The sequence below is a fragment of the Drosophila takahashii genome, chromosome 3L, assembly GCF_030179915.1.
Source record: "Drosophila takahashii strain IR98-3 E-12201 chromosome 3L, DtakHiC1v2, whole genome shotgun sequence".
Classification (NCBI taxonomy): Eukaryota; Metazoa; Arthropoda; class Insecta; order Diptera; family Drosophilidae; genus Drosophila; species Drosophila takahashii.
The window spans coordinates 19,243,130-19,260,975 of NC_091680.1; the positions used below are offsets into that span (position 1 = coordinate 19,243,130).

Genomic DNA, 17,846 nt, shown 5'->3' on the forward strand with positions numbered 1-17,846 from the left:
TCTTTCAAAAATAATGCGATTTATTTATTTACAATTGTTATTTACCCTGTTTTTGGCTGTTTATATTTCACTCAATTAGGAAATTGATTTCTTGATTTACTTAGTTGGGAAAACAAAATGGAAAACTGACATTTGTTTTTAATTAACTTTACAATGTTGCCCTGCCATCGAGAGGAACTCATTTGGGGTCATATATATTTATTAACCAATTAAAAAGTTTAAGCTGAATTGATGATTGAACTGACACTGATTGCACTTTGATTATAATTGTAATTATTATAGGTTATCAACTTGCACAGAAAATAATGGAGCGACGTTACAAAAATATAAAATTTAAAATTTCACAACCAGATTTTACTTTCAATAAATGTACATGTTATTATTAAAATAGAATGTGCAAAATGAACAGTTTCTAAAGTGACTTAAGCTTAAAGAATATTAAAAAAAGTGCTTTTGAAAAATCAGATATAAAAAGGTTAAATATTATTCTGCTGACCTTGAGTTTCTCGCAGTGCCGGGCAACCGTTCCATACGGACTAGCTCTAATCCTACGCTACGCCTAAGCACACCCATTGTGTTTAAAGACTTAACTCTCGATTAGCAATATCTAAGCACAAGTTGCACGCCCCGGTGATTCGATCGCCGACGCCTCCCCATTCCATTCCGGTTCCAATTCCGATTCCTCGCCGCTGGGATCAAATCCTCTGGCAGGGCAGTCGCCTCTCACTGCACTGGAAGCTCTTGGAGTTCTAGCTGCCGTCGCACCAGCTCCCTGCTCAGGCAATGGCAGCAGGAGCAGGCATCCGTATCCGCTGTTGTATCCGCTGCATCCGTCGCCGTCGCCGCCGCCATCGCCAGCTGCTCTCACACGCTAGACACCCGCTCGTTGTTGTCCATCAGCCCGCTGGCCACGCCCACGCCCACTCCGCCCCTTTGGCTGTCGTAGCTGAGGACCAGGGTCGAGGGCTTCTCCTGCAGCAGGAGCCTTTGCTGCTGCTCCTGTTCCCTCAGGCAGCTGGGATGACGGGTCGCCAGGAGGGCGGATCCCTTCCGCAGCAGCTGCGGCGTGGCATTGCTGGACACGGAGCCACCCGAGGGACCCGTGCCGGGACCCACGTGCAGCAGACCCACCTGCTCCTTGAACGCCTGAGCACCGCCTCCGCCCGGTCCGGCGGAGGATCCACCTGTGCCGTTGCTGGAGCTGCGGTAGTAGCTCTGCTGGCGGAAGGCGCGCATCTGGCGGGAACTGCCACCTGTGCCGTCCACCTGCGTCACCGCCGTCAGCATGGAGGGAGTGCGCTGCGAGTCGCCCCTAAGGATGGGAGGTGGGCGGGGGAATGGACGATGAGGTAAGGTGATAAAAGCCAGACGGAAAAAATTTATCAGTTCATTGCCAATCAGTTTTTTGATGTACTCTTTGCGGTATCAAAACAATCAAGGAAGTGTGAAAAAATCATGCCAGTCTATAACAATATTAGATCAGGTAAAGTAAAGCCATACAGATAATAATAAAATCCAAAAGGAAAATAAATATTAAAGAGAAAACCGAATTACTTGAGTAGTATTTTGAAGTATTAACTTTTTGTTAGAGATAGAAAATAGATGGAAAAAAATAAATATTGATAAAATATTACGATATTTAACTTTTAAACTTTTTTTATTTCTAATTTTTGAGTTCTAAACAAAAGCTCGTTTAAACGACTTGTAAGAATAATGCCTTTGCGCAAAGTAACTATTTTGATACGAAAAAAAGGTCAAAATTAAATACATAATTTGTCGTTAATATTATTTATCTACATCCGGCTTGTGCACTCACCTGTTCAGGCTGTAGGCGTTGTTGTTGCCGCCGCCCCCGCTCGACTTGCCTCCCTTGCCAGGACACAAATGAAAGGCTCCGTAGATGAGCGGGTTGACCAGGCTGTTGGACATGCCGAAGAAGAAGATGGCGTCCTGCAGATCGTCGCCCAGCTGCAAGCAATGCGTAAAATTCAAATTAATTTCCCCATTCAGACCTTTTTGTCTGGAGCTTGTTTATGTTTGAGTGGGCATATTGTGGGCTTTTTGCGGTTGGATTGAGTCCTCGTTGCCTCTGGATACCCTGTGGTCAAAGGTGCTTCTCCTGAAGCAGCTTAAATAAATCATTTCTGCACCCTGGCTTTCATGATGTTAAGCCAACTCTTTTCACATGAAGTACGTATGCATAAATATGTAAAAGGAAATTTCTACGAAACTGACCAGCTATTTTAAGGTTTGCATTTATACAATTGTGTGTTTAGGTCAGAAGTCAGTCATTCAAAGTGATTCAAATGAATATTGTAGCAACTGTGTATGCGGTATGCAAGCTAGACTTATTTGCTTTAAATTTTTTAGTAAAAACTACCTACCAAATCTGTGACGCTCAAAATATCTATTATTCTTCAATTGAATGAATTTTATTGAATCTAATATTTTTTAAAGGTCAGGATATGATCAGATATTAATCTTAACTTAAATTTTTTGTTTAAAAAAACATAAACTTGAAATTGAAAGCTATACAATTACCATATTCATAATTTTTATGAAACAACTGCACAAAATATCTAACTGATATGTTTGAATAATCGTATTCTTTATGATAAGGTAGAATTTTTTCTGTGTGAAAATAAGTAGTCAACAAACCAATGAGCTTAAAAATAGTTCTAAGACATTTATATTCACAAATTCTACACTTTTCTCAGAAAATGAAGTTTCCTGATTAATCATTTCCTTGAACTTTACAGGATACTCGGGCTGCGCAAACGGACACGGTGTTCTGTTTGCGATTCCCTCTCGCGGAGGCCGTAATCTTCTACCTCGGCCAGCTTTTACGGGCAATCTCTGGCAAGTCATCAAAGCTGGGACGCCGTTAAGGAAAAATTGCGACCGGCCGGTCGGGTGCCGTAACGATTAATTAAAAATTGAGCATAAGAAATCATTTTTATGTGCGTGGGGCCGTTGAAAGGCGCGGAAAAGATTGTGGCCCTAAACGGATTTGCCATCTGCGACTAAGGCGTCTCGAGTTCGAGTTTGAGGCAGAGTTCTCGTTCCCGGCTTCTTGTTTCTTTCAAAAGAAAAGAACACAGCCCGCCCCCGGAGCCGTGAATATTGGACAGAACAACAAAGGATTCAGTAAGGAAAACACCGCACCCACAGCCTTTCAAAAATAAACTGACAAATCGACTGCTGATTGATGTTCCTTCGCATTTAGGCGCAGGGAATCTCTATCTGTTTGTCATTCAGGTTCGCCGGAAATTTCAGGCCAACGGAAAGAAACCCCTTGGAACTCACCCTTTTGTCCGGATTGAGGAACATGAACATAATCATCATGACGTAGTAGGGAGTCCAGCAGATGAGGAAGGCTATGATGATCACCACCGAAATGCGAAGCGACTTCATCTTGGCCTTGTGTATCAGCCGCTGGCGATTCGTCTGCGTTGGCAGCTTGGCCGTGGAATAGTTGGCCAATTTCGAACCCTGGAACATCTTTTCGCTGCCTATTGGGAATGCAGGGAAATTGAATTGAAGTCCTCTTTTTTCCTTTTTTTTTACCAGCAAAAAACTCACTTGAAATGGTCCGGAAGGTGGACATGTAGGTGCCGAACAGGATGCACAGCGGCAGCAGGAAGGTGAAGACCAGCGTGAAAGTGGCGTACATCTGCTCCTGCCAGTCGGCCGTGTAGAATCCGTGGGTGACGCACTGGTAAAACTCCTCCACGAAGGGACCGCGGGCCACGTGGAATATGAAAAACTGTAGCACAATCCGGCGACATCAAAGAGAGCAGCGTAGGAGGAAAAATATATCAGAGGTCAGATGTTTATTGCTAAGTTATTACAGACTTAAAACTAATAAAATGGTAGCTAAGAAACTTTTTTATACTAATTTTACGTACAATTAATTAATTAAAAATCAATGCTTTAATATATATTTGGAAATTGACTTTAGGAATTGTTTTTTTAAGTAAAATGAAAGAAATTTAGTGAAAAGTTTGTTAGTTTTTCCATTTACTTACATTAATGATTGTATATAATAAATATAAACTTTAAACTTTATTGTAAAGCTGAAGGTTTTTTTTTAGTTTAGCATAAGCACCTATCCTAAATATAAATACCATTAAAAGTCATATAAATAGAATTTATCTAGTGATGTAAAGCGTCTCCAAATGTGTTCCCTGGCAAATAATAATCACATTTGCGGCTGCACTAAACAGTACCGTAAATACAGAACTGTTTTCATGGAAATCCACATGTGGCCCATGGTAACAAATTGCTGACACAAAATGGTTCTTTGATCTGGTCCACATTGGAACGGGAACGAGGTCCTTGGTTATGAGTTAAAGCCCTTTTAGTTGCTGTTCCTGCATCGCTCTGAATACGACGGTAATTGAGGGACATTTTCGGGAACTGTATTCAGTTAGCCATTGTTCGAGCTTCCTATTCCTGCGCTCAGTTCACCAGAAAGGCATTTTATACCTTTCTAGGAAGCAGAAGTATATCCCCCAGGAAAATCCCCTTGGAAAATGTCTGGCCAGAGCTGATAAAGCAAACGTAGCGTTTTATATTCGCTAAGGATGGATGTGTCGGCGCATAACTAATACGCTGAAAGTCTTTTTATTTGCACTTTTTATGGGTTTCTTGTCAGCCGCTGTGTCAACAGAACAGCTGACCCAAATGGCGAAACTCGCCACGCACAACTGAGCGGCATAGTAAAACTACATAAAGCCCCGGGGATATAATGGTTGATTTTTATTAATTTCGCACATTTATAACTTCCAAGCCACTGCCCTCGCCAAAACAGACGACAAGGAATAGGGAAAGTCTCGAATGGCCAGCGAATTTATAGATTATAGATCGATGTAGGTCAGGGCCACGCAAAAGGAAGAAAAAATAAAGATAATTGTGGCCCTCCATTTGGTCCTTTCAAACACTCAAACATTTATTTCCTAAAATGCACGAACTTATTTCCAAAATAAACTTTTTCCAAGTGTTTCTATGTTTGGTTTTCATTAAAAATTTCCGGGAAAGCTAAAAGGGCGCTCCCCATTGGAACAATGCCTCAGATGCCTCAAGCACTATTTGCACCAAATTTGCAAGTTGCACCGAAAACTTTTCCCAAAGACCTCCTGGGTGCACAAATAAAATGTGATTGAATAATGCATTATTTAAAACTTTCTGGTAAACACTTTAGAAACTTCCTTTCAGGCTCTATTATTACATTCTTGTTAAGGTTTCTTGTGTTCAAATATATATAAATATATCTAGTTATCTTAAACGAGTGTTAAATACATTTATAAATTTATAAAGCAGAAAGGAATTTATTTGCTGATAACTAATAACAACTAAGGTTTAGTCAGAGTACCTTGAACCCAATTGACTATCTGAAGGCTTTTGAAACCGAAAAGCTAAATGGTAATTTACCAAAGGCACTTGGACTCATGGGATAAGTCCCTGTTAAATGGAAATTGATTCTAGGAAAATTCGAATTACTCTCACCAGAAGGTGGAAATTTTGATGTGTTGTTTGCTACAATTAAATTCACAATAATACACTCCAGGAGACCTGCGAATAACCTTCTGTCTGACTCCATTATGTCGGTTGTGTCGCTGACTGTGGGCTCACAATGGGTATTATTGTGTCACAAGGAAAGTCGCTTACTTTTCCGGGGGGCGATGGCAGCGGTGCCAAATAAATGCTGCTGTTGAAAACATTTGTTGTTTATTGGCAGTCGAAGTGAATTTTCATTTCGCTTTTTTATTTGAAACCAACGAGCGCTCATCGGTGCGTCTCATATTGGATTCGATGTGGCTGCTTACCGACATGTGTTGGGTGGTGCATGAGCGTGTGACATCGGAAAGTTTGTCCGGAAAATTGTTTGAGATGATTCCCTTATTTCTGGCCGGAACGCTTGGGCCGTCACGTCTGTAAGCCGCATAAATTTTATGTCGCATGTTCAATAAAACGAAATGAAGAAAGTTTCCCCGGGCGGCCATATCGAGGGCGAAAAGTGGACCATAAAATTGGCATAATGATTGCAAAGTTTTTTTTTAATTGGGTGACAGTGGCTCTTTAATTATGTAACAATATCGAGGGGGCAATCTAAAAATAGCTTCCGCAATATCATAATAACTTTTGATGCCCGAATGAAATATTTACGACTAAACTGACAGTTTAACAAAGTCTGAGCCTATTTTAAAATTCCAGCCAATACATTATGTTCGCTTTATTATGGTTTGTCTCGACCAGAAGTCATCGTCATTGACCCCTCGACCCTCTTCAAAATCTGCCAAACAATCTGCTCGACAGTGAGTGGAAAGCATTGGAAAGGAAAGAAAGAAAAAAACATCGAAACGTAATTAGACTCGACATTTTTTGCGGCATTTAAACAAGTCACAGGGTTTTTTTGACAAGCCAGCACGCACACGCTTTCACACCCCAAAACCCACACATATTTCGGGCAAAGTGTGCAAACATAATCTCGCCTCGATTTCGGCAGTACGCCGGTAATTATTGTTCCACGCCATATATAATTCAGATAAAAGCAAACAAGGCTCGCGGAAAATGCCGTCAGTTTGGTTAGCTCTCCTAATGAAATGCGTTAAATTACAGCATACATTTGAGCGTTGGGGAAGGGAAAGAAAACAAGAGAGAACGCTATAGTAGAGTACCTCGACTAACAGATACCTGTTACTCAGTTAAAGGAAGTGCGAGGAAAATGGAGATATGCATGCATTAAAGCGACAGCTTGCTCTGCTTTAATTACATTATTTGCTGATAACTTTTTAAAGAATTGTCTGATTTGAAATATGTCTTCTACATTTCGATAGGTGTAAGTAAACACAACAAAATTGCATTCATACATTCCAAAGTCTTTAAAGATATTGGCAATACAATATACCTTTTTACTCTACAAGCAACGGGTATACAAAATATGGGAGTTGCATAACGTGGGCAGGGAAATCCTCCGCTTACCCGGAAACTTTCCACAGCTTTTCTCTTTTTTCCTAAGAATACGAAACAGAATCGTCTATTTTGGGATCTCTAAGGTGAAGGATTTGCTAACCCAAAGGTCAAACCTTTGGGCCCACTTGATTTTATGGCCAGCCAACGCTTAAGACGAAATCCATGAAGAGGGTCACAAAGGAGCAGGGCAAAGTTTTCAGCCACTTTTCAATCAAACTAAATTAGTTCAGGCCCCTCTTGGCAACTTTGAAGTGCCCTTTCGCACTAATTACCTACCTTAGTCGCAGCCTGAGAGCTCAAGTGCCCCGGGAAGTTGTCGCTGCGCCAACGAGGAGGAGCAACAGTCGTCGGCACTCCAGCTAATATTACTGAACTAGATAAATGAACGGGCCAGGAGCAAGAGCCTCACCCGGGGGCCATAAATCAAGGACAGGCCAGCGAATCAAGTATTAAATCGCGGCATATATTATACATACAGCAGACTGACAATCAATGTGCCGGAAATCTGGAGCCGAGTCCTAGAACAAAGCGAGGGATTCCCATTAATGCAGTCCCATTCGAGCTTATCCGCCAGCTGGCAGGGAAAAGGAAAAGGAATATATATCACCCAGCCTATCTGCACACAATGAATCGGGAATATGAATAATGTCTGTCGTCAGGCAGACACTTGCGGACCTTTTTTCCGTTTTTTTTTTTGTTGTCGACGGTAACCCAAAGAAAAAACCCTTTGTTGCTATTCGATTGGCTGTCCCATCCGCCCCGGCACGTGTGTGTGGGCGTGGCAGCGGCCCAAAGCCTAAAGCCACATTTAGTGCACACTTATTGTGCGAAAGGCAATCATTTTTAATGTCTGCACACATTCTGGCGCCTACTCAAGACTATTTGCGCCCTGCCACGGGGCGTATGCGTGTTATAAAGTAAACATATTACTTCAACTTCATCAGAATGCGGCGGAAAAAGTAAAGTGGAGTGGGTGGGAGGTTTGCCGGCTAAGTCCCAGCTTTAACTTAGCGTAATGGAACGCCCTCCGAAAGCGATTGCAAGTGTGCCAGATTATTTTCATAAGCGTACCATCGCCCCCATCATCTCGAAACTTCCTTGACGCGGAATGCCTTCTTGGGAGTGCCTTTTCTCGGAAGGAGATCAGCTGCAGACGCTTTATATCTGGCCCTCGGGTAAATTTATTTTAAGAAAAATAATATTTTTAAATTATGCATTTACCGTTAGCAAACATTTTAAAATTCAAACCCATTAAAAACCTTTTTCAGAGTATAAAGTAAAACATCTTAATTTTATGTGCCTCCTTTTTTGAATTTTTTGTTTAAATCACGTATTGTTTTTAAATCTGCATAAATTGTCTAGAAGTCTTAAATTTATCTTTTTAAAATGAAAGTCTAAGAAAACTCTTATTTATTGTCCATGCTAAGAAGTAAGTTAACTGTTCTTAGGATTAACTAGTTTAATTTTCTTTTTATCTGGCATTAGTTTATAATAATGTTCATATTTACTATAAATGTATAATAATTTCTCTATGATGAATGTCAAAATATGCATTTATTATAAAAAACATACTGCTTTAGAATTCTTAATAACTTATCTGATAGATACACAGAGAAAAAAAAATACCAAAAATAATCATCCATCGGGTATTTTTTCATATCAATTTCGGTCCATCTGTTTTCATATCAAAATGATATTTCCGAACATATGATTTTGTACCATATTGATATGAAATCATACCATTTTGTTATGGAAAAATTGATATGAAACAATATCAGTTCCATATTGTTCCGTTTTTTTCTCTGTGTAATATCTATTTAATGTTCTTTATTTAAGATGACTGACTCCCCCACTTACCTGTGGCAAACTGAGCACCAGCGACAGGATGTAGGTGCCGCCGAGGAGTCGATGGCACCTCTTGGCCATGTTGAGCGACTTCATCGGGTACTTGACCGCGATCCAGCGATCCACTCCGATCAGTACCAGGACATAGGTGCTCAGGTAGAGGCTGAACATCTGGAAGAGCTTCACCAGCTTGCAGGTGAGCTCGTTGGCCAGCCACTGGACCGTGTAGCACCAGGCTGCCTCGCCAATGATGCAGAACCAGGTGACGAGGACGTCGGCAATTGACAGGTGGAACATCAGCGAATAAATTGCGCTCCACGTGTGCCGGGAGTTTCTTCTCGAGATGCGGGTTTTGTAGATGTTCCAGATGGTCAGCAGGTTGCCGAGCAGCGAGAAGAGTGCCATCACCGCGAGGACATAGACCTTGAGCAGCCCGGATCGGGACAACTGGGGGGCGTGGTCCATTACGTGCTCGGGCACCTGTTCCGCAATCGGAGGCGTCTCATGGCGACTGTTTGTGTGCGCCAGCGAGGAGCTGTTGGCGATGGCGTAGGCGGGCAGAGGTGTGGTGCCGGTGGTGCCAGCACTCAGATTCAGATTGGATATATCCGTGGCCAGGCCCACACCCAGGTCCATCATATTGAGCGTATAGTTGATGATTTCCGGACCTGCGCCGGCCACAAGACGGGTGAAGTTGGCCAACGTTGACCAGTTACTGGCCACCTCGCTTTCCGCCTCTAAATCCATCGCAGGATTGGGAACGGTGGGCAGGCGACCGAAGGAGGCGGACCGGTTGTCCGAGCTCCATTCGGCCTCCATTTCGAGGAATATCTCCTTAATTGATTTATTTTCTTTGGGCTTGGACGGTGGTTTGGGTACAGATGATGAAAAATTTACATCTTGATTTGGTTAATCAAGGAATGACCTCATTTTTCCTTCAATTTTCATTCAATTATCAGCAACATGTAGCAACATGTAGCTTAAGATAGTTCAAACTGCAAGTAGAACAAAGAATATATGTTGCATTAGTGAGCTTATAAAAAATCTGCTTCAAATTAAATACCAAAGAAATCGTATTAAGTCTGTACTTTACTATTTCATTGAGTACAGTAAGGGAAATTTAATATTTAAAGCTTTTCCGGCTGATAAGCTTCCGGTAGCCATAGAAACAAATATGTTGTTGCACATACAAAAGGACCTCGAATAAAATTAAAAATGCATTACTCCCCGCTATTCCCAAAAACTGTGCTTCCAGGTAAAACATGGTGTTCCTGCTTAAACAGAAAAGCACGCGCTTAATTGCTAATTAAAACAATGTTAAAATCAACTTATGCCGTGAAATCTCTTTTATAAAAGTTAGCTTTAAACCTACAAACGCATAACCAACGAACAAATTGTTTATGTCAAAGTCTTTCACTCAGCTGTCTTGTTTATTTAATTGGTTTCAATGGAAATATTGATTGTCTAGGTGCAATTCAGCGAACAATTTAGCAAGTCAGAATGATGGGAGAACGGATTCTGAAATCGAAAATCCTTTTAAAAATCCATTACGTATGGCAATTGGGCACGTGAGTGCTTTTATTCAGTTTAAAAATTTTAAAATGAATGCAAAATTAAACCGTGAGACCATTAACCAGCTTAATGATGCATAAACATTTAAGTGAAATTCAGCAGTGTTTAAATGCTTAAGAAGCTTACTTTAAAAAATATCTCTTTCTCTGCAAATTTGTGTTCATCGTTTTATGACTTGTATGCCCTTCAAGAAATCACTTAATAGAAGAATTAAATTCCTCGAAGACGCTCTTTAGATAATTCGGTTGCTAAGGCGTTCGGTTGACTTGTCTTTATATTGCAGCACTATAATGACGCCACCCCGAGCGGTAGCAATCCCATAATGGACAGACGCCGTCGTTGACCTGAGCAGTGGCTATTGCAATTACCCGGCAGCAATTACTCGCCTTGAGTATTTGCGATTAAAAAAAGTTCGCTGCAGCGAGCGCAATTTAATTTTAATAGATACACCGATGTTTACAGTGTCGCCTTCGCTTTGGAACTCTAAAACTCGACTTTGCCCATGCTGCCCGGCTCGTTCTGCAGTGTAGGTTCAAAGTAAAATTCCATAAAATTTCATTTTCCAAATTAATTTATGTTCATAAATTAAATTGGACGCTTGGTTTGCCTTTTGTTATTCCCTCCATTCTCCAATTCCTTTGCCAATGGGAAAGCAATAGACCCAATTTAGCGGAACGCGTGTCCGAAATACATGCTTTCAAATCGAAACAAAGCAAATTTCCGCTCCGTAGTGGCGCAGATCAATTGAAATAAATATGGCAATATGATATGCACGCTTTTAATTGGACCCGTGTAGCATGTACATGTAGCGAAGCTATCATGTTGGCAGCAAATAGCCTTTCATCGCTAATTACCCGTGTGCAATCTGGGCACTCGATTAAACCAGATTAATAGCTCATGACCTGCGCCGCTCGGTGACACTAAAGCAATTTGTATTTCATTGCCCCTGCCCGCATCTTAAAGTGAAATTCCCACCCCGCTCGTCACCCTCGCAGGCCGTTTAATCAACGCGATTAATACACAAATGCGCATTTGATTGATCAGCAGCCGAGGCTGCCGAAAAAGTAGCGAAAAGCACATCTGTGCCATTTCCGTGGGTTCTGGGATATGGATTATAATCCCCGAGGCGGCGACAGATGAGCAGTCGGGAACTTGGGGCGAAAACTTTTTAGCCAATTCTTTGCAGCGCTTTTGATTGATTTGCATTCCCGCAGTAAAAATCACAGCCCCAAAAAAAGTAATCCCTGTCTAAAAAGTCTAGACGATAGCATCTTTGTATTGAATCGATTTAATTGTTTCTGCCAAAGTAAAGACTTTTTTGTCCACAAATTGCAATGACATGAATCAATCAATGTATGGAAAAAACCTTATAAACTAATAAAATAAACTCGTGATATAAATAAGGCAGTTAAAATATTAAAAAATATTAAATCTTTATATAAATAATAAATTGCATTGAAAAAAGTCTTATTGAATAAAAGCCTTTTTTATCAGTGTATTGGATTTTACTGCACTTTCAGTGCTTTGCAAATTTATGAAAAGCCATTGTATTTTTCCGCAAGGATTTCCATTTTACTTACGCAGGAAAGCCATAAAAATAAACGCTGCATATATCAATGCCGAAAAATAAAAGCAAACATGTAAAAGAGAATCGGTGTGCAATTTCAATATTTGCATTTTGATCAGGGCGGAAATTATGGAAACACTACTGTGTGATGTGCTAAATTAAATCAATTAAATCATTCGCATTCGCATTTTCATCTTGCTGCTATTCAAGGACGATGCTGAAAATAACGAAATGTATTTGAATTTCACTACTTATTTTTGGGTTAATTGTCCAAAGTTTGGCTCCCGGGCAAACTTATTGCCAGTGAAAGCATTTTAGTTGAGCCGCTTTTACAGTTCATTTTTTCCGAGTAGCTATTTTTTTTCGCAAACTTTGCCCATTGAGATTGGATTAATTCCTGAAGCAGTTTTCTGTTATTCTTACGGCGCTACTTTGTAATTACTTGGCGAGTTCATAAACTGGCCAACGGACCGAGCGCAGACAATTCCTCACTCCCGATCCGCAGTTGAATTCTAAGGGAAAATTCCGAGGGCTTTGGCCATTAACGGTATATACAGTACAGTGTCCCAAAAGTTTTCACGATAAGAACACAGGAAAACACTACTTCCACTTGTCGCTGGATATTTGCATTCAACTTGGCTAACACTCGAATTCGTGTTGCCGTTCTTGTTTGCATTCACATTTCACATTTATTTGGACACTCTGGGCTTTGTCTAAGCCGAAGCTGCGGTGTTTGCACAGTTGGGCCGCTTCTCCAAATACGCGGCAAATACACTGAACCGAACACCGCGGGCTACTTGTCTTGCCAGCTTAAATATCAAATTTTAAATATTAACATGCCATTAATTTTTTGGCAGCCCTGTCAGAAGTTTGAAAGTATCGCGGAGTATCCATCCGAGCACTCCGGTATCTGTATCTGGTATTATGTATCCGTATCTCCGATGTGTGCACAATTCACTGTTTGCTCAACATCACATTGCTTTCATGAGCTCTTGAGCACTTGATGCCATTTTGATTATTGCCTTGGGTTAACCACATACATAGATAAGCCAGCAAACACACACACGCATAAAAAAGTAATTTCGCCGTTTGATCAGATGCTGAATTTAATTGAAATTTATTTAGACATTCTGGGAGTATATAAAACATTTGGGCTGATCAAAAAAATCAAACGTAATTTGTATGTCTTTAATTTAAGCTGATTAAAATGCATGTTTATTTTTATCAGTTTAACACCATTTAAATACAAACAAACTAATTAGTTTATTGATTACAATGCCAATTTTTTACTATTTTTTATTGAATATTAAATCTTATAAAATAGCCGTCAATTAAAAAAACATTTAAAACAATTTCCCTAGTTTATTTATTTACCATTTACTTAAACGAAACCATAGAACTTGCCTTTAATAATTTATTTAGTTAATAGACTTTTTCGTTTCGTATTAAGGACGAGTGTAAAGATTTAAAATATTTCACCAAATAAATGCACACTTAGATTGTTGAATAAAATTTTTGGATTACGAAAAAATTCACTTTATTCGGTTTTTATTTCGATGCACAAAAATTCACTTAGTTCACTTTGGCCTTTATTTGCCCTTTTCGCTGGCTTTTCACTTTGTTGCCGCGGTTGGACCCGTAAATCTGGCAACTTCAGTCCCTGGTTTCCACTTCAAAAAAGCAGCTTCAAGTTAGCAATTTAATTTTCCGAGCTTTTCAACCGTTGCGGTACGTCGTGTTCTGGCAACTGATTTTGAAAAGCGAAAATCGCGCCTTCGGCTCCGGCTCCACGGTTCGATGCAACCTCGAGCATGTTCCATTCATGTTCATTCATAAAACACCTGACGGAGCGACTTGCAACTTGTTTGTCAAGGGCAACGCTCGGCCGACATAACTCATACGCGACGTGGGCCCATCTCTCCTTTCCCTTGCTTTCCCTTCCTCCTGGGCTGTTTTGGCGGTGCTAACAAGTTGCTCCTGCGATAGTGGCGTGTCTAGATTTAGTAAGAAATGTTTATCTTTCTTTAATGGAGCGCAATAGCAGTTATTTACCCCAATTAGTTAATTTACGCACATGCCCAGGAAGGCGACTTACTTGCGTAGGATATACTTGGTAAACCCTTTTTTTAGTTAGTACGAGTAAACAACAAAACGCATTAAAGCTGGCTCTCGGCACATTCCATTTGGTGTTCCTAATTGAGTTTCCACAAAACAAACAAGTACATTTGCAGCTTTTAGAGAGGAAAATGAAATGAAAGGCCAGCGAGGAATGCTTCCATCTGTGGTGTTCACACTGAAAGCTGGTTACCTGTCATTAGGCCGAAATGGAGTACATTTTGCAGATGGACTGCGGAGGAACATCGAGTTTGCTGGATGAGCACATGCGGGTAAATACCGCTGGCAGGCTGGCTGGCTGGCAGGATACAATGGAGCGCGCCATGACAAATGACGCACTGAGTGGCAGCCCAGTCACGTGTGATGAACCGAGAACAATGTCAGGCAATTGTAGGGGGTGTATCCCCAGAAAAACCCCACCCCGAGGCCATTGTTTCGCAGACACTTATGTGAGCAGCGGATATCGATGGCAGGACCAGGACCACAGCCAGGACTCCCTGCGGCAGCTGTCAGGAGCTGTGAGGCGTCTCTTCTGGTTCATTTCGTGATCTCATCAAACGAGCAGCGACAACTGATGACTAAATAATTTCTTCTCCTGCTCGAGCATATTGTTTGCTCACTGATAAATAAATATATGCGTTCGTAAATATAACAAAACACAAAATGATTTATGCAAATTGAACACTTGAGTACTTGCAAAACGATCACATAACCTGAGCAGGCATTTCTGTTGCGTTGTGGCCACAATCAAAATAAATTGTAATACATTATGACCCCGAGTGGCTTACGGGAGATTCTCCTTTCTTTCAGCTGGCAGATTAATCCCCGCATAATGGCATTACGAAATTGGCACGGAAAACACTTTTGGGCGGCATTTCCATGCCGACATGCGCTCGTTCTCCCACTGAAATTTTCCGCACATTTTCTGGGGATTTGGGCAAGTGAAATTAAAGCTTTATGTGGCTGTGGCTGGAAAATAATTGAATTAATACTTATATTAACTATCATGCACGCGTGCTCCTTCTCAACTCGTGTGTGCAAATTTTTGAGCTATTTTCGAGACCCAAGCGAATAAACTTTGTCCCAGTTTAGGGTTGTGTAATCCTGGCAAAGTGCATAATTTGCCCTAGAAAATTATGGCATCCAGTTTGAAACTCCCGCTTCCTGTTTCTCCGGTGATTTACTTCGCTTTTGCGCCAAGTTGTCATGGAATCCAAATTGGATTCCGTTCCAAGCGAAACATGTATGCTTGTGAATTGCTTTTAGGACCCCCGGCGGCAACTGGCAAAGTTTGTTGTCACTGTTGCCGAAAAATCTTTCGAGTTTTATGTAAAGCGTGTTTGTTTTTATATGCCACTCCCTGCGCGACACAATGAAGGAGGCCAGCTTAAAAAGTGAAACCGGAGCAGGTGAGCAGGAGGACTGCTCGCATCCCATCATTAGCTTCGGATGCCTCGCTGATTACGGGGAGCTAGGAGAAAATAAACAAGAATTCCTTGAATATAGGGCGAGGTCCTTCGTCCACGTCGTACACGTGCCAACGACTAATGTGCTGCTAGAGTGTGCCGCATAAATAATAGAGTTTATGAGCACCCCAAATCCCGATTCCGATACCGATCCCAAATTGGCGCAGATTCGAGGGGGATTCTAGGCTAAGGACAGCCGATAACTGACAGTGAGGTCCTTTGACCCAAATCAAAATTTTGCATTGCACAAATTAACTTTGCCGTCGAATGAGCCCAATTCAATTGAGAGAATCTTGAGACACGGACATTTAATGCAAAACTTATTAGCCAAGTTACGAGTTTTGTTCTCCACCTTCGACCCACTGTGCGGTTTTTTTGAGGAAAATGTCGAACAAATTGATTTTCAGCTAGCTTTTTTGGCTGCGGCGTCCAGCTTTCGGCGGCTGTGGCTTCGATTCACTTGAGGCCGTCGGCCCAGACCCGGAAAATTGTCGCACAGCCTCTCATGATTTTCCGTTCGCTTTCCCCTCTTCTTTCTTTCCTTCCTCGACGATGTTCACTTTGAAAAGTATTCGAGCACATTTTTTATGCTGCTCCGACGTGGGCTTATGCCGGCTCTTGGCTTCCTTTCCTTCCGTGTTTTTTCTCCCGTTTTTCCTGCTTTCGCTTTTCCGAGTGCTTCAAACTACTTTATTTGGACATCTGGCTGTTTGAAGTGCCGGCTTTGTTTGCTGTTTTGCTGTTGCGGCTTTAAGCCAAAGCAAAGGAAGAATTTTCGGGGACATACGCCGAAAGGGAAGCATAAATTCCCCTCTGCCGGAATGCTTCAAATTGCAGTCCTTTGGGGATGAGATGTAAATATGCCAAGTGTAATAAGTATCTTGTAATAAGAAAGTTTATACTTTTAATGGCGGGTAAGCATACGCTTAAGCATTGCCTTAGTCATATATACGAAAGTATAATAATATGTTGTATTGTATAATATTTATAAGAAGTATAGTCCTGGATAAATTCGTAGTGGGGCTTCTGTAAAGAAAACTTTTCCCCGAGTTGGTTCACTTATTATGAAGGTATTTAATTTCCACATTAATTGGTCTTAGGTATTTTCTTTAAGAGCCATCTCTATTTATTCATTAAATCAGGAACTCAATGCTACCACGGTATGTGCACTTCTATGGCAATCCAATCATTCCGTTGTCAATCAAAGTTCGGAACTTCGGACAGGCATTGTTTGGCTCATTACTGTATTTATGGGTTGGTTTCGTTGGCTTTTATACATATCATTGGGGAATTCCCCTTTAAGGAATTTTAACACCTAGCTCGTGAGAATTTCGTTCGCTTTATATTCATAGTTTTCCTAAAAGCCATAATGCATTCAAAGATTTTCCTGAAATTGAGGCAATTTAACTTTCCTGTGTTTTCCTGTGATTTAAAAATTGGTATTCATTCGTTGAACAATCAAAAATAATGTATAATTCATAGAAATTGGGAAAACAGTAATTCTGACCAATCTATAGCTTATATTTGGATTTCGTTAAAAGCATGTATGGTCCAAATATTCATAGAAAGCTGCAACAAAATATTGTGATTTACATTGGCCTTTTAAATAATTGGTAGCTTTCACGGACTGAATATTACCAAAAATATTAAATTTCCTTTGCCGCATGTAGGTACGTTGTTCCACACGAGAAATATGCAATTAAAAACTGTACAACTGAACAACCCAACGCCAGCAGCATTTTTTTAAGCCAAGCTCAATTACGTGTATATGTGTTTGTTATGACTGCTTTCGGGCCCATGAAAACATTTGCCGGAATTACTTGTGAAGCGCTAATTAAACATTTTTACGACCGTCGAATAAAAGGGCCATAAACGCATGCAAATATATTATTGTGCTCTGGGCGAACAGAGTGCGTGCCCAGATTCCAAGTGACTAATTGTGCCCAGATACGGATATTTTGTCCCCCGCTGCGGAACGTGGATGCCAATGTCAATGGCAATCTGGATTTTGATGCACGGGCGGCCACTGAACTTGGCTGTCATTCAACTCCGGACGGTCCACGTCCAGGCAATTGACAATCTTGTAGCCATAATTTCTGTCTGGGCCCTTTTGCATTTGGAGCAAAACAAAAGGGTTAGCTCTCTAGCATCTCCATCTCCCCAGCAACTGTATAAACACAGGGTACTTGATTTGCTCATGAATTTGCATTTCATTAATCGGCTTTAATTTAGCAAATTTACTTGCCAAGGCTCAGCATTCCAATATATCTTAAGAATTTCAATAATGCCGAATAGCCAAATTCCTT

At 40.9% G+C, this 17,846-nt stretch overlaps 1 protein-coding gene across 1 annotated transcript; it reads right to left on the reverse strand.

The window, feature by feature from the left end:
• Window positions 1–489: 489 nt before the first annotated feature.
• CrzR (corazonin receptor) lies at window positions 490–13,631 on the reverse strand. Its single transcript, XM_017150969.3, has 6 exons — window positions 13,364–13,631; window positions 8,833–9,815; window positions 3,583–3,766; window positions 3,307–3,512; window positions 1,817–1,968; window positions 490–1,312 (listed from the first exon to the last, which is right to left on the reverse strand). Exons 2-6 carry the CDS (start codon window positions 9,637–9,639, stop codon window positions 865–867), a joined length of 1,797 nt encoding a protein of 598 aa, XP_017006458.3. The 5' UTR covers window positions 9,640–9,815; window positions 13,364–13,631; the 3' UTR covers window positions 490–864.
• Window positions 13,632–17,846: the final 4,215 nt, after the last annotated feature.

What these genes read in the sequence shown, in the direction of transcription:
- CrzR (XM_017150969.3), bottom strand. Translation starts at nt 9,639, where the DNA reads ATGGAGGCCGAATGGAGCTCGGACAACCGGTCCGCCTCCTTCGGTCGC. An exon ending in TGGTGCTCAGTTTGCCACAG is followed by an intron (nt 3,767 to 8,832) that starts GTAAGTGGGGGA and finishes ATTGTGCTACAG; the next exon opens with TTTTTCATATTCCACGTGGC. An exon ending in AACGCCTACAGCCTGAACAG is followed by an intron (nt 1,313 to 1,816) that starts GTGAGTGCACAA and finishes TCCCATCCTTAG; the next exon opens with GGGCGACTCGCAGCGCACTC.